The following is a 15,316-nucleotide window of genomic DNA, read 5'->3' on the forward strand; positions in this document are numbered from 1 at the left end:
CCCAGTGTCTGAACCAACCAAATTTCTCTAGCCAGTATTGGAGAGGGACTGATGCCTTAGCTTCTATCACTGAGCCTTGGCTAACTTCTGTATCCAGAGAGTGGTGGTCAGTGGCTCAATGACAGGACGGAGATCAGTGATGAGTGGTGTCAGGACCACTCAGGAATTTGTACAGGACCGGTGCTCTTTAGCATCTTCATCAGTGACAGTGGAATCAAATGCACCGTCAGCAAGTTTGCAGATGGCACCAAGCTGTGTGGTGAAGTTGACACACCTAGGGACAGAATGCTATTCAGAGAGACCTAGACAGGCTTGAGAAGTGGGCCCAGGAGAACCTCATGAGGTTCAACAAATCTAAATGCAAGGTCTTGAACCTGCTTCGTGGCAACCTGACTATCAGTACCAGCAGAGGGATGTAAGGATGGAGCACAGCACTGATGAAAAGGACCTGGAAGTACTGGTGGATTGGAAGTTGGATATGAGCCAACAGTGTGGAGCAAGAACCCCTTGGGGCTGCTCATCTCTGTGATCAGGTAGGGGCAGTGCAGACCCGCTCTGCAGCCTCCTGGCTCACCCTCAGGACCGACCTAGGGCTTGTGATGCTGTGGGGGCCTGCAGAGCTCAGGGTCATTGCAGGGGCCAGACAGCTGTGAGAGGGGCTCTGAGCTGGAGTGGGGTCTCCTCTGCTGTGCTTCAGGAACCCCCATCTGCAGTGCTGCGTTCAGTTCAGGCCCCCCCCAGCATAAGGACTCGAGCAGTTGGAGGGGATACAGAGAAAGCCATGAAGGTGCACGGAGGATGGAGTACTTCTCTTATGAATAAAGGCTGAGAGAGATGGGGCTGTTCTGTCTGGGGAAGAGAAGGCTCCAGGGAGATCTAAGCGCCCTTACAGCAACTAAAGGCAGCCTGCAGGAAAGGTGAGAATAGTCTCTCTGTCAGGGAGTGTAGTGCCAGCACAAAGGGTAGTGGTTTTAGACAGAAAAGAGGAGAGTATAGATTAGGTATCAGGAAGAAATGCTTCACTATGAAGGTTGTGAGGCCCTGGCACAGCTGCCCACAGAAGCTGTGGGTGCCCCATCCCTGGAGGTGTTCAGGGCCAGTTTGGGTGGTGCCCTGGGCACCCTGATCCTGCTCTAATTGACCTTGCCCACAGTAGGGAGTTGGAAGTAGGGAATTTTTAAAGCGATTTCCAACATAAGCTATTCTACGATTGTGCTTCCCTTTCTGCTGTTTTTCAGCATCCAGAGGTCAAAGAAATGAGACCTGCAGTGAGCAGCAGCTTTGTGTCATACTGGGAGAGTCAAGGGACCGTTTCCCTACTGCTGTAAAAACTGTAGATTACACTCAACTGTAAACAAACAGCAGCACTGAGTGAAAAATAAGGCTGGCTGGAAATAAGGCTTGACTAGGAAGTCTGATGCATGTGTTCAGGTTGGATATTAGGAAAAAATTCTCAGAAAGAGTGCTGAGAGTACTGGAACAAGCTGCCCAGAGAGATGGTGGAGTCACTGTCCCTGGATGTGTTCAAGAAACATGAAGATGTGGCACTGAGGGACGTGGTTTAGTGGCATGGTGGGGATGGGTTGATGGTTAGGCTAAAAGATCTTAGCGGCCTTTTCCAGGCTTAATGGTTCTGTGGTTCTATATGCCTGCACAGCCCAGAAAGCCAACCATATCGTGGGCTTCACTCAAAGAAGTGTGGCCAACAGGGTGAGAAAAGTGATCCTGCCCTTCTGCTCTGTGCTGGTGAGGCCTCACCTGGAGCACTGTGTCCAGATGTGGAGTCCTCAGTGCAGGAGAGACATGGACCTGTTGGAGCACATCCAGAGGAGGGCCACAAAAATGATCCAAGGAATGGAATACCTCCACTATGAGGACAGTCTGAGACAGCTGGGGCTGTTCAGCCTGGAGAAGGCTCTGAGGAGACCTGAGACTGACTTTCCAGTCACTGTAAAACAGGGCTACAAGAAAGAAGGAGACAGATTCTTTAGTAGGGTCTGTTGCGATAAAACAAAGGAAAATCGTTAGAAACAAAAAGAAGGGAGATTTAGATTGGATATAAGGAAGATGGTTTTTTATGATAAGGGTTGATGAGGCACAGGAACACGCTGCCCAGAGAGGTGGTGAGAGGCTGGCCTTGGAGACATTGAGGATCAGGCTGGAGGGGGCTCTGAGCAATGTGATCTAGCTGCAGGTATCCCTATTCATTGCAGGGGAGTTGGACTAAATGGCCTTTAAGGGTCCCTTCCAACTCAAACAATTCTATGATCCTATATACCAACTGCTACAAGGAGAGAAAGGGTATGTCTGTTCCTCTTCAGGTTCCCACTTGCAGGGCCTCAGCTCAAGGCAGGTACAAGTCAGAGAAGGTGCATCAGAGACAGGCACCCTTTCTGAGACCAGTATTTTCAACTTGCAGGCGGAAATTTTAATTCTACGTTTCATGCTGACACTCAAACACTTAACAAGGAAAATAAAATATTTTTCTCCCAAACAATTCACTTCAGCCTTCACATACAATTTCATGGTGCAACAATAGGGTACAGAAGAAGGGAAGACGAAAAATATACGAACAAACTAGTTCAGCCTTGGTAATAAAAGCAGAGTGCATCTTTGCTGTAAACTATGTCCAATCTGCAGTTTTGTGAGCTTCATGGCTTTTCAGAGAGGCAGAGCTGGTGCCATGCAAGCAGACACGGGACATCACAATCTTCCCTGTGTTTTTGAACAGTGTGTGCTGGAAGCTCAGGTCCTAGGAAGCTGGAAATCAGACTGTGAACAAATGAGCAGCTTTCCTCCCATGGCCCACATTAAGATAAGGAAACCAAAAGCTCAAAGTTCTAAGAGTGCAACACCAATGTAATTTGTCATTTTTGTTTCTCATAGCTATGGGGTACCTGCCTTATAGGAACAGGGTTGTAAGTGGTAATTGAATGAAATACACCATCATGGATAACGAGCAGCTGAGGATTTTCAAACATTTGCTAGCTCATCTATCAACCTGATGACGAACACCTTTCCATTGTTTTCACACACACACACAAAAAAAACCCAACCCAAACCAAAAAGTTTTCACTGCAGCTTATTGAATTTAAAATTGAGTCTGAACTCAGCACAACCAAAAGAAAGGGAGACTAACAAATACCTTCAGCAAGGAACATGAACTTCATTTTGAGTTAGTCTGATAGCCGTCAGGAAATGTTTCTGCTTGAGGATCCCAAAATGTAGGCGGGTCTTCTGTATCAATCCAGAGGGGCTTACATTTCACCTTCCAAAATTAGGTCTCAGTGACATAAATGTACCTGATTTTATGGAACGGTGCTAGTTGAAATAAGCTAGCAAATCAAAATGTGCCCCACCACCAGACCAGAGAGCATGAAACACTGAACCCAGCTTTTATAGTGCACAGTAAGAAAGTCCATGAGCATCTAAAATTCCTGAGCAGGAAAGGTCAGCATTCCTGCTTTTTCTAGAAAAAAAAATCAAACAAGAAACATACATACATACATAATTTTAAGAAAACAGGTTTTAAATTACTGACAGATTTATCTGGAGACATAACTTTGCACATGTCTGTGCTATATTCTATATATTCTATATATATTCTATATATTGCATGCCCAGTGATTGGAACCAGGCTCACCTGGTGCAAGTCATCTACTCATTTGATAGAATTGGCCCTGGAATTTCAGAAAATCAGATTTCATGAACACGATGTACTTTGGAATCTTGTCATCACATAATGCTTCACTCCTCAAAAAAAAAAAAAAAAAAAAAAAAGCTAATATACAGAAGGGAAGCTTCAGTTGCACGAAGTTCCATTTATTCACCTGAATCATCCAAAGGCCAAGGGAAAGACTGCTACTGACTCATAGCAGCTACTGAATCAAGTGTTGAGTTAGAAATCTCTCTGTGCAATTTCAGCTTAAGAAAAGATACAAGCTTCCTAGAAGATCACATGGTGATAAAGTTTTGTCCTTTCATAGCCAAAGCCATAGGAGCACTGTCCAACACTTACCAACTCAGAGCATTTTTCATTTCTATGACAGCTTTAATAAAAGCCAGTTAGAGTTTTGATGTTACAGATTTTTTAAAAAGTGTTTTTCAAATTCTTTTTTAATTTGTATCCGCAGAAATCCAAAGCATTTTGACTGCTCAAGGACTCCATCTCTAATGGGCTGCTTCCAACTCATACATCCATGGGAGAGGAATGAGCCCCCAGGCATTATCCATGCCCAGGTCCACACAGATACCTGTAAGGGCCCAGGCAGCCTGGGGTGGCACAGGAGAGGACTTTAGCCATACAAAATTCTGACCCCTAGCAGGGCCACTACTGGCATCTCTCATTCTTTTGACTGCTTCTGCAGCACTGGTTCCTTCCAGCACATCGGGGCCTGGCATGCAGTCACTCCTATTTTCCCCTTACACACACACACACCCCAATTTTCTCTCCTCCGCCTCAGTCCAGCAGAACCATTCCCAACACCAATGTTTCTCTGAGCCTGCAAGCACAAGAAAACTGAGTGGACAAGAACCAACTCTTTCCCCCCAAAAGCAAATCACTTCCCATCAATTTCCCTCCCAGAACTGTCAGAGCTGGTGGAAACTAGAGATGGAAAACGTCTGTCTCTTTTTGTGGCCCCTTGCCATTAGTTGACTTTAACTTGTTACAAAGACACTGTGGTCACTGTCATTGTGGCCTCTACCAGTGAACTTTTCTCCTCTCTAAGTTGGAGCACCAGGACCGCCCTGTGGAAGGTGTGCAAGAGGCTGTGGTGAGCATGCACTGAGCTATGCTGTGATGGCATAGGGGAGCCATAGGGTACCAGCCATATGGAAGGGGTACATCTAAGGACAGATCTCTGTTCCTCTTCCTGTCAAGTAGAAGAAATTTCTTTTAGGGTACAACTTCGGTTATGAGTGCACAATCACCTGGGAATTTTACCACAGTTTCCCTCTATGCATTCCCTGGTTTATTGTCACACTCAGCATGTACTGTCTTCCATTGCCATCTAGGGATACAGACTGGAAACAGCAAGCAGACATTTACATAAGCTTTATTTAAAACATATTTCAAGCTGATAAAATAGGTTGGTTTGACAGAGGCTGGTTATTTAGTTGCTTTTGGGGAAGAAAAAAATATTTTAAAATCCTTTCTCTGTGATCTCACAATAATTACTTATTATTGATCACTTCAATGCCACTTATCACACACAGAGGATGGTAGACAGGTAAGCACACACCACAGAAGTCAGCTCACATCTCTGCATTGCAGGACACTGCTTCAAACCTGTTAATCTCAAGCACTTGCACTTTTCAATCAACGCCATACACATTTTCTTCTTTCTTAAACAAAGGGTTTTGGCTGTTACAAGCCCGATTTTGAAACTGTTTGTATAGCCTACCATCAAAGGCCCACTTTTGAAAATATAAACCCAGTGGATGCTTTGCCAGTATCAGCACTATGAGATACAATCTGGAAAATATTGTCCATCCAATTTCAACAGTTTTAGGACAATTTCTCTTGATGCATACTTGGACTGGAAAAAAGTCAACCCCTTTTCTTCCTGGATTACTAAACTAGACCAGAGGCATAAACTGCAATTGATGCAGCTTTCAGCAGCTGTGTTGTTCCCATCACATAGCTGCGCTATGTGCAGAGCTGGGCAGCTCAACTTAAGCAGCAACAGGCTTGCCAAAAGCTCACACAGTCCATGCTGTCTTACTGCAAGGGGATCTGAAAGAAAGCACTGCTTAGGGGATGGATTTAGAGCACTGAGATAAACACAAGAACTCTTCTGGGTAAGAAATGCCTGTTACATAATGTAAGAGAGGCTTCTATGTTAGTAGTTGATTTATAGAAACGTAGCCCCACAAGTCAAGCACTTGAAAATTATCACGTTGCCTCTTTTTATTCAATTGTTTCCCCCAAGCTCCCCTTTTAAAACATTCTTAATGCCTTCCTCCTAAAAAAATATGAGTATTAGCAGTCCAAAATCAACTTAGCTGCTAACATACCAGGAAATAATCAGAGATCAGACATCATCTCTTGTGATTTAGGTGAGCTGTGAGTCCACCAAGTAAATGGAGTGAATGGTACAGCCTAGATAATTCAAATATCACATCACCTTTTTTTTTTGTTTAACGCCCTGTAGAGCCTTGAGACAGCCATGTAAAAGTGGTACTGCCATTTTAAGCAACAAACTGAGCAAGTTTCCTTTGCATTTCCGCTGCTGCACCCTCATCCAGCAGCAGGCAACTGGGTACTTCCATTTTGTGTATAAAATAATGTCCTCAGATGCTCACTTGTTCTCTGCCAGCCTTGCCCATTTCCAGTTTCGCAGGGCTTTTTTCCTCCACTGCAAACTTCCACAGTGGACTACTGACAAATTCCCTCGTTCAGAGGGAATTGTCCTGAAGTTGTCAGGATGCCTTATCGGGCAGACAAAAGGTAACTGAAGGATTGTAACACACCAACACCAAGCATCCAGCTCCATCAGATCACACACCCTAAACAGCATGTTCTGTTAGTTTAGATTTATTGCTGGAGACACAGCTGTGTACCAAACTGTCTGCTATAAAAACCAGCTAAGAAATGGAAACCACGCAGCTGCTCCTGCACAGTGCAAGGCAGGTGCCAGAAGATGTGTTGGCTTCAGGTGAGGTGACACAGTGCACGTCTCTGCACTGCAAAGTGGTACAGATACCTCCTTCCTCCTCGCCCCCTGCAGAAACACGTGCTGTTGCATTATGCACGTACCTTCCTGTGTTACTGAACAACGATTTGGTTTCACTGTGACTTTGTTCTAAGAATGAAACAAGTTACAGACCCCATGAAACGTCCCTCCCCTCGGTGGCCCAGTGTCCTGCAGAAGCAGTTCAGTGATCTAGACAGGGCAAGCAAGGGTGGGTGAGTGCTTTCAAACAAAGCACTATTCAGTGTTCCACCAATAAACAAAACCACTTCAGGACAATCAGGAAATATCCTCATGCTTCTACAAAATCATACCTAAGGGAAAGGTGGGTAAAGAAGGAAAATTCTCTTTTTAGTATTCACTTTTTTTCATACCGAAATCTCACTCATTCTCTTGAATAACTCATGGCTCATTTTACAAGTTACTACTGGACAAAGGAACCCAGACACTGGTTTTGTTCTGCATCTTGACATCCCAATCCAAATCTGTGCTTTGAGTTACAGGTGCTGTAGGTCTGACAAGTGTGTTTGCAGAGCTATCTTTTTCACCAGTGTTAACAAGTACAGATGTATTGATACTACTGATGCATGTTGATGCAGCCCATCAATCATCAGGAAATAAGCCTAACACTGTAGATGTACTAAGCAGCTAAGGCAGCTTCCTCTACAACAAGGGTTGCCCTTAGTTGATTTTTCCAGCAGGACTCTTTGGAATAGGCCATTTTTAACCTTCCTCACTGCAGAACTACTCTGTAGTTATACATCATTGTATTCGACATTTGCTAGGTCCATCTAAATGAGCACCCTCCTAGTTCACAGCATGGACAACTACCAAAACACTTGCAGTGCCACCTCTCATGGAGTCAGGAGTTCCATCATGACACCCAAAAGTTGTCTGTCTGTACTGTAGGAACAGTGCTGTTTCCATACCTAATTAGATAGGGACCACAAACAGCTACAGATGAATCCCATTTTCAAGCAGCATGGCCATTCTACCTGCAACCACATCCACAGAATTCAGCTACTCTAACCGAAGTTTCATAATACAGATTAAAGTGGTGGGGTTTTTTCACCTGCATAATTAAAGATGGATAAGCAAAGATGCATAAGCAAAGATGGCTTAAAATATGGGGAAAAAAATATTATATGCACAAATACTATTATCTGACCCCAAATTCAGTTCTGAAATGTGATGTTACATTTCACAGATGTCACGTTCTAAAATAGCTCAGACCAAACTTGTGCACACATTAGTGGCTTCTTTTTAAAAGAAATTGGATGGTCTTCTAACATAAAATTTCAGATCTCAAGCCAATAGTCATTGTTTTGTTTTAGAGCTACCATCATCCCAGAACAAGTCTCAATACTTTTAAGTCAGTTAACATGGCTTACAGCAGATATTTAAAAGTGGAAATGGAACATTCCTTGAAGATATCAGAAGCTGTGTTACAAGAGGATGACATACATCACCATTAAATGGTACTTTTATCTTCCACCAAAAAAAGAAAAAACAACCCTTTCTTACTAGTATTAAAATTCCATTTGCTTTAGAAAAAAAAAAAAACATACATAAAACAACATTGGTACATTTTATTTCAAAAGATTGTTGTCTCAGCTCTCTAGCAATACTTTAATACAGGTTACGACTTGTCCAAATAATTATCAAATGGCCTGTCACATTCTTTAACTTTATAAATACTAGTCTCATACATATATTCACATAATAAGAGATAAGGCTGAGCCAAATTAAACAAGGGTGTCAGTGAAAACTCTGTACCCTGGAGCCTTCCAGGAGGATTAAGAACTGTTGACTGGAACTTGAAGTACCTGTCCTATACTGTAAGATTAGAGCAGCACAGTCTGTAACAGGGCAGCACGTGAGATCTTACACAAACTATAACCAGGACGTGTTACAGCAGGGGGCACTGCCTCACCCCTGCTTACTGGTGGTTTGTGAATACATTATGCATCTATAAGGCATCAGCATAGTGATTACAGTCAGGATGGCAGAAGAGGACAAATGCAGAATTCTGCTTAGTTTTCAGATATGTAAGATAAACTCCCAACAACTTCTCACAACTTTTATGATGCATTACAATTTAGATGCATTTAAAACCTTAAATGCCAAGCTCTCGAGGAAATTCTGTTATGTGTTTTAAAAAATACACAAACAGAAATAGCAATGCTAGAAGTCAGCTCCAGGAAAACCTAAACTAATTATGGCAGACTAAAGAGACGAGCTTATTTCTTAAGGTTTTGTGTTCTGTTTTCCCCCTCCAAATTGTTATCCAGAATAGAACACTTTTCGTTTAGGCTGTACAAAGACCATATTGCAGGAAAGGAGATGTTAAGCAATGCCATTGTGCACATGGTATTCATTGGTTCAATTTGTGCACTCCTTTTCAAAGGTTTTTTGCTCGGGAAAGTTAGTGCTCATCTGCCCATAGCTGTGCTCCTCACAGTTGTCTCTGAAACAAAGGGCCAGACTTGGCAGACCACATGGGCAGGTCAAGTGCCTGAGAACGGAAAGCTTACAGACTTAAACCACTACCTTCTACAAATACTGACTGCTACCAGAGTTTGGGAAGCAATGCTCTCCTTCAACAGCTGTATAGATAAATTATAGGAATTGGCTGTTCAGAGCATACAACAGCTTACTTCAGCTTACTGGCCAGCTATAATAGCCTAATATACCTATGCATAGCAAGGCTATGAAACAGCAGTTCCTCACCCAACTCCAACTAGCAGTTAAACCTCGGTATCTTCAAGGAGGCAATCCTGGAGATACAGAGTGTAGAGGCTTTACAATATTACAACAGAAGAAAACACAACTATCTGCAGTCTGAGCTTGCACAGCCTCAGTCCCTGCAGGTTTAGAAGTGTTTTCTAGCTCCCTTTTCCTGCCTCAGTAATTACAGGCAACATCCTATTTTCTAATTTATTTTGGGACAAAGTCTGAACACTGGCTTCACTGTGGAACTATGTTTCCCATGCAGTAACCTAAATAGCAATTTTTTCTAGTCGTGTTCTTCAGCTTTCCTGGAACAAGGGTCTGCATTTCAAGTCTGCATTTTGACAGACATTTCAATACAGGACAATAGAGCTTGAAATTGTGGAAGCCTTTTCTCTAGAAGAAGCCATGTTTGTAACATGGTTAGCTACAATCTCATCGTGACGCTAGTTTTAAACAGTTCAAGGACAAATTCCTGCATTCTTTCTAACAAGATGAATTTTTGCTTGCTGCAACAACAAATCCCAACAATTTGAACTTAAAATGTACTACTTATTCCCTCTCGCTTTTTTTCTTCAAAGGTCAAAGCACAAGCAGCTCCACCAGTACAGCATAAAAATCAAGCCACCTATCAACTCAAGACTCCTCCTTTCAGAAAGCACTCTTAAATGAAGGGAACAAAATAAAGTTTCTTATTTATTTCAAGTAGAATGACTACAGAGAAATGACTCAGCTTAGGTAATGAAAGTTAACAGAACATCATTTGAAATGAAGACTGACTCAGTAACACATGAGACTTGCTAATCATCTGGTAATCTCCAATTCAAAAACCCACTACAAGTACTCATGTAGTATCAGTGAAACAGAAGACTATACTGTGTTCCTCCCCCCCTTGGGCAACAGAACAAGCTTTGAAATAAAACGTCTTTTTCCAGGATTTGATAAAATGAAGATCATTAAGTGCTACACACACCAAAGGATTAATCACCTGTGAATCGGGACTTGGTAAACTTGGGGAACAATGATTTTACCTCACTAATGTGCAAGACTAGCGTAATGGTTGTCATTCTTTGGATTTTAGTTCCATGTGTTGATATTCTGTGTTTACAGGAGGCTTTTCCTCCTCATCCTAAGCACATGACACCTTAATTGTATTCTCTCTTCTGGGACACCCTTCTGGAACAGAAAGGCCTGTAACACCAGGAAGAACGTGTGGAAATTGAAAGAGACAGAACAGTGGATTCTTACAATTATCTAAACCACAGAGCACAAAAATGTCATACGAATGATCTGCAGTGCTCCCCCAATTGTTGTTAGTGGCATAAAGGTTCTTACCTGAAGTCATCAATCCAAAAATGTTCTGATGGGTTACAACTGAGCATTTGTTTTGAACATGCCTCTGAACATGAAGAGTACAAACACAGGTGGTAATAAACAGGAAAGTTTCTCACATTCTTGATGTCTAGTTTGGTAATCAATTTTTTTCCCTCCACATTCACCAGATGAAGTCATTTCATTCCGTTAAGAGACCTGCTTTGCACTCAAAACACTAAATACCTACAGCTAACTAAAACTAGATGAGGAGCTTGGTAAAAAAAAAACCCCAACACCTCTACTGTAACACTGAATAAAGCCTAAATCAGCTTTCTCTAGTAACATCCAAACCCAATAAAATCCTCCATATTCAAACTTTTCTCACCAGAAAAAAAAAGCTTAGTGAAGAGCCTGTTCCTTTCCTCACTTCTGCAGCTAACACTACCAGCTAATAGAAGTACTCTGGCAGCCAACGTTAAATGCTCAGTCATTGCAGAATCCAACTCAGTACCGTTCCCCTTCACTCTGACAGAAGAGGTGAAAGTCAAATGGTTTGGGAGAAGCATTCAAGACCCAGATGTTTAATATACTCTCAGTAATAGCAGCTTTAAGTAGATGAACTTATGTTAGTCCTACTACGCTTAACACCATTACTACATACTGCAGTAAATTTTGGAGAGAAGATTCAGCTACTCAACAAAGAACATCTTATCATGCTGCTATTAAGATACACCTACATAAAAGACTTAAAGCTCTAGTCTTACAGCTACAGCATAAGATTGCATCAAGCTAATCTACTGATTCACCAGCTAATACTTCATGTAGATTTGCCATTTTTTTTTCAGTAAGCAGTGAGCTATACTTGCCACAAAACACTTCAGCCACTCTGTAGTAAGGCTGCTGCACTAGTTTAAACCTTAAGCTAAAGCATTTCAGATATCCCAGAAAATACATGAATCAACTTTTATTTTTTAAGCAACACCACACACTATTTTAATACAACCCACACAGTTAAGTCAGGTGAAAACAGTCAACTGAACAATCATCACTAAAACATTTCCATTGGAAATGTGCTGAAGTTCACAAGCGTCTTCATTACCACCTTACTGGAGTTTTCTTATGTGTTTCTAGTCTACACACCACATGTTTCACACAGTCATGCAAATCTGAAACCAATTCAGAATGGTGAGGTAATAGGGAAGTCCATTCACTGCAAAGATACATTTTTCACAGAAGAGCCAGGCTGGGTAGGACCAAACACTGCAGGATTCTTCATGGGAGTAGAGGTGGGTTAGAAACCATGAACCTTCAGTTGTTCTTCCTTGACAATGCCAATCTACAGGAGAAAAGCAACAAACTTCAGTACAGCTTCCACGTGGAAGATATTGTGGTATTAAGTCACTACAATCTTCTACTCTGATTAAAGAAACTGAAATACAGTATATACTCAAGAAAGCAGTTTTCTGTTTTCTGGACTGTTTCTGGGCCACAGAGAAGAATTTACTACACAAAAAATAAATCCTATCAGACGTTGGATTTTTCTGTAGTCCTAGCACTCAAGTCTTCAATGGTTTAGAATCAGCAAAACAGTGGCGACAGCTTCTTCCTCAACAGAAGCACCAGTTTTAAAATTATGGTTTGCATCAAGGACTTGATTTACAAATGGAGAAGTTGAGCTGCACTGCCAGAAAACAAAAGGTGTGTTGCAGCAGGGTAAATGCATTCCAAAGCAACATTTTTGCTCAGGGTCTACTCATCCTGCAAATGACATTCTACTTCTTGGGTGCAAGTATAAAGGAACTATAATAGACATCTTTAACTGCTTAATTAGCATTAGTGTCATCAATTACACTAGTACTTTCAGACAGGTTTAGAATACTGCAAGGTATTTATCAGTAGTTCCTCACCTCCAAGAGGAATTGGCAGATGTTCTTCCTCTGGTCACCTTGAAGCTGGATAACTTCGCCGTATTCAGGATGCTCAATCACAGTACCATTACAAGCAAATTTCTAAAGAGAGAGATTTATATTGTAAGACATGCAGTATGATTTTGCTTAGTAAGCCTTTTCAGGAGAATTTTGTCACAAAAGCTGCTCACTAAGTTCCACTGCCAAGCTCAGCAAAGGCTACATGTACTCTGAAAGCAAATCGAATGTGCCTTATACATACAGAGAGAAAAACCAAGTGCTGATAGGAAATTCAAGTAAAGAGAGGCTCCCACCCTAAAAAAAATGGCCAATGTTAACTACAAGAACAAAAAACAAAGGCCTAAAGTACTCTTCCAGCTCTGCACTATTAAAAATATAAGTATTTTTACCCTAGAAAAACTCAAGGTCTCTACTTCAATGGTAACTCAACTCTGACAGAAGCAGGAATGCAGAAATAATTTATCTATAATTGATCTTATTCTTTACATCCACAATGCCAAATATTTGTGAAATTTAAATCAACAATTCAGAATATGCTGAATTTTATTAACAGGAAAGAAACAGCTTTTTAACAAAAAACAAGTATCATTGGACACCAATGGAACTTTTGAGACAGGTTGGGGAAGGCAATCTTAGAAATGATGTCCACTATAAAGAATGATGTAAGACAAATGTTTGGTTACTTAACATTAGTAGCTATCATAACTCTTTCATCTTTATTCTTAAGTCAACAATTTCACCTTTTTGAAGGCTTTCACAAGTTTCTTCTTGTCATAGTCATCTGCAATTCCCTGAACGGTGGTTAGAGTCTTTCTTCCGTTTCGCTGTTGGATCCTTATATGAATGTAATCCTCAGTCCCTGCCGGGAGTAAGTCGTCACCCTTTGTAGCATCAGCAAAGGGGTCTACAGGAAGAAAAATATTCATCTAAATCCCATGGAAGAAAAAAAGAACAAGCTCAAAACCCAACAATTCCTCACCTTACAGAGGTCTTTTTTTAAGGGATAATTTAGCTCTTTTTCTCTCCTGTTTCAGAATCTGTTAAAACCAAACTACTTTCTAGAGCTCTATTAAGTTTCACCTGGCTTACCAACTCACCACAGTGCTCTTTAATACCTGTCTGAATGTAACACTTTTCAGTCACAGTACTATTTTACTGCACTATTTATGTATTGTTAACTGTAAATTGTGAACTTCCGCACCTGAAATGAAGAATCCTATACAGTAATTGCTTTTAAAAGCACACAATGTTTCAAACAGTCATTAAGTATTTTAAGGAAAAAAAAAGTTTGTAAGGTGGTCATATTTTTGTTAATCAGATCAACTGGTTAAGTACAGAAAAATAGAACAACTCCTGCACGAACACACCTTTACAAGTTCAAAACATAAATTGTATGCCATGACAACTACATTACTAGCATTTTCAGTAGACAAAATTCCTAGCTCTTAACGTAAAACATAGCAACAGACACTATGAGACACCAGATGCAGTCTCTGAACCAACCTCTCAACTTTAGGCAAGAATTGTAACAAGGTTATTCAAGCTTTAAATGCAGAAATGCTAGCTCTGAAGTTCTTCGAAGCTTAAATGTACCTAACACTGGTGAAACAGGCATTTCAGAAGAAGGGTTTCCATGTAATGAAATCATACAATCATTGTAGTTAGAAAAGACTTCTAAGATCACCTAGTCCCTCCACACTGACCCACCATCACCACTGACCACGTCCCTCAGTGCCACATCCACACAGTTCCTGAACACTTCCAGGGATGATGACTGCACCACCTCCTTGGGCAGCCTGTGCCACTGCCTCACTGCTCTTTCTGATAATATCCCAAACGTCCCCTGGTGCAACTTGAGGCCGTTCCCTCTCACCCTATTTCTTCTAAGGTGGAAAAAGAGACCGACCCCCACTTGACCACAGCCTCCTTTCAGGTGATTGTTGAGAGCGATCAGGTCTCCCCTAAGCCTCCTCTTCTCCAGACTGAACAATCCCAGCTCCCTCAGCCGCTCCAGTCCCCTCACAGCTCCGCTGCCCTTCTGTGGACACGCTCCAGGGCCTCAGCGTCCTTTAGTGAAGGGCCCAAAACTGAGCGCAGTATTCCAGGTCCGGCCTCACCAGTGCCATGGGACAATGCCCTCCGCGCTCCGGCTCGCAACGTTATTTATGATACAAGCCAGCAAGCAGCTGGACGCCCCGGCTTCTGTTGCCCCATGTCGGGGCACAAGGCCAGGCAGCCGGAGGCGGCCTCAAACCGCAGCGCTGGGAAATGGCGCTGCACGAGGGGCTCCGGCGGCCCGACACCGACCGGGCTCGCTTGGGGCCGGCTCCGCGGCTACCCGGGGACGGGGAAGGGGCTGCCGGCGGGCTCTTACCGAAGGATTGGAGGTTCTGGATAGATGACATGCGATTCTGCGGCGAGAGGCTGGCGCAGCGGGGAAAGGCCGCGGCTGGCTCCGCTCGGGTCACGTCTGCGGCTCCGCAGTGCCGGCGGGGGCGGGGAGCGGGGAGGGGAGGGAGCGGGGAGGGTGGGGAAAGAGCGAGGGGTGGGATAACGAGAGCGCAAGGAGGCGGACGAACCTGTGAGGGGAGCAGAAAGAGAGAGGAATGAGAGGAGGAGCGGACGCCGGCGGAAAACAGCGCTCGGAGC

At 42.7% G+C, this 15,316-nt stretch overlaps 1 protein-coding gene across 1 annotated transcript; it reads right to left on the reverse strand.

Annotated features, from left to right (window-relative positions):
- Nucleotides 1-8,270: 8,270 nt before the first annotated feature.
- On the reverse strand, nt 8,271-15,261 carry EIF1B (eukaryotic translation initiation factor 1B). The gene is made up of 4 exons (XM_003207260.4): nt 15,042-15,261; nt 13,408-13,571; nt 12,647-12,748; nt 8,271-12,075 (listed from the first exon to the last, which is right to left on the reverse strand). Exons 1-4 carry the CDS (start codon nt 15,070-15,072, stop codon nt 12,031-12,033), a joined length of 342 nt encoding a protein of 113 aa, XP_003207308.1. The 5' UTR covers nt 15,073-15,261; the 3' UTR covers nt 8,271-12,030.
- Between the last annotated feature and the right edge of the window lie 55 nt (nt 15,262-15,316).

Source organism: Meleagris gallopavo, chromosome 6, assembly GCF_000146605.3.
Source record: "Meleagris gallopavo isolate NT-WF06-2002-E0010 breed Aviagen turkey brand Nicholas breeding stock chromosome 6, Turkey_5.1, whole genome shotgun sequence".
NCBI lineage: Eukaryota > Metazoa > Chordata > Aves > Galliformes > Phasianidae > Meleagris > Meleagris gallopavo.

Bases quoted from the DNA above. Each gene is read 5' to 3' on its own strand.
- EIF1B (XM_003207260.4), bottom strand. From the start codon at position 15,072: ATGTCATCTATCCAGAACCTCCAATCCTTCG. The intron at 13,572-15,041 runs GTAAGAGCCCGC...TTCTTCCTGTAG, and splicing joins CCAGAACCTCCAATCCTTCG to ACCCCTTTGCTGATGCTACA. The intron at 12,076-12,646 runs GTGAGGAACTAC...TTTCTCCTGTAG, and splicing joins TCTGCCAATTCCTCTTGGAG to ATTGGCATTGTCAAGGAAGA.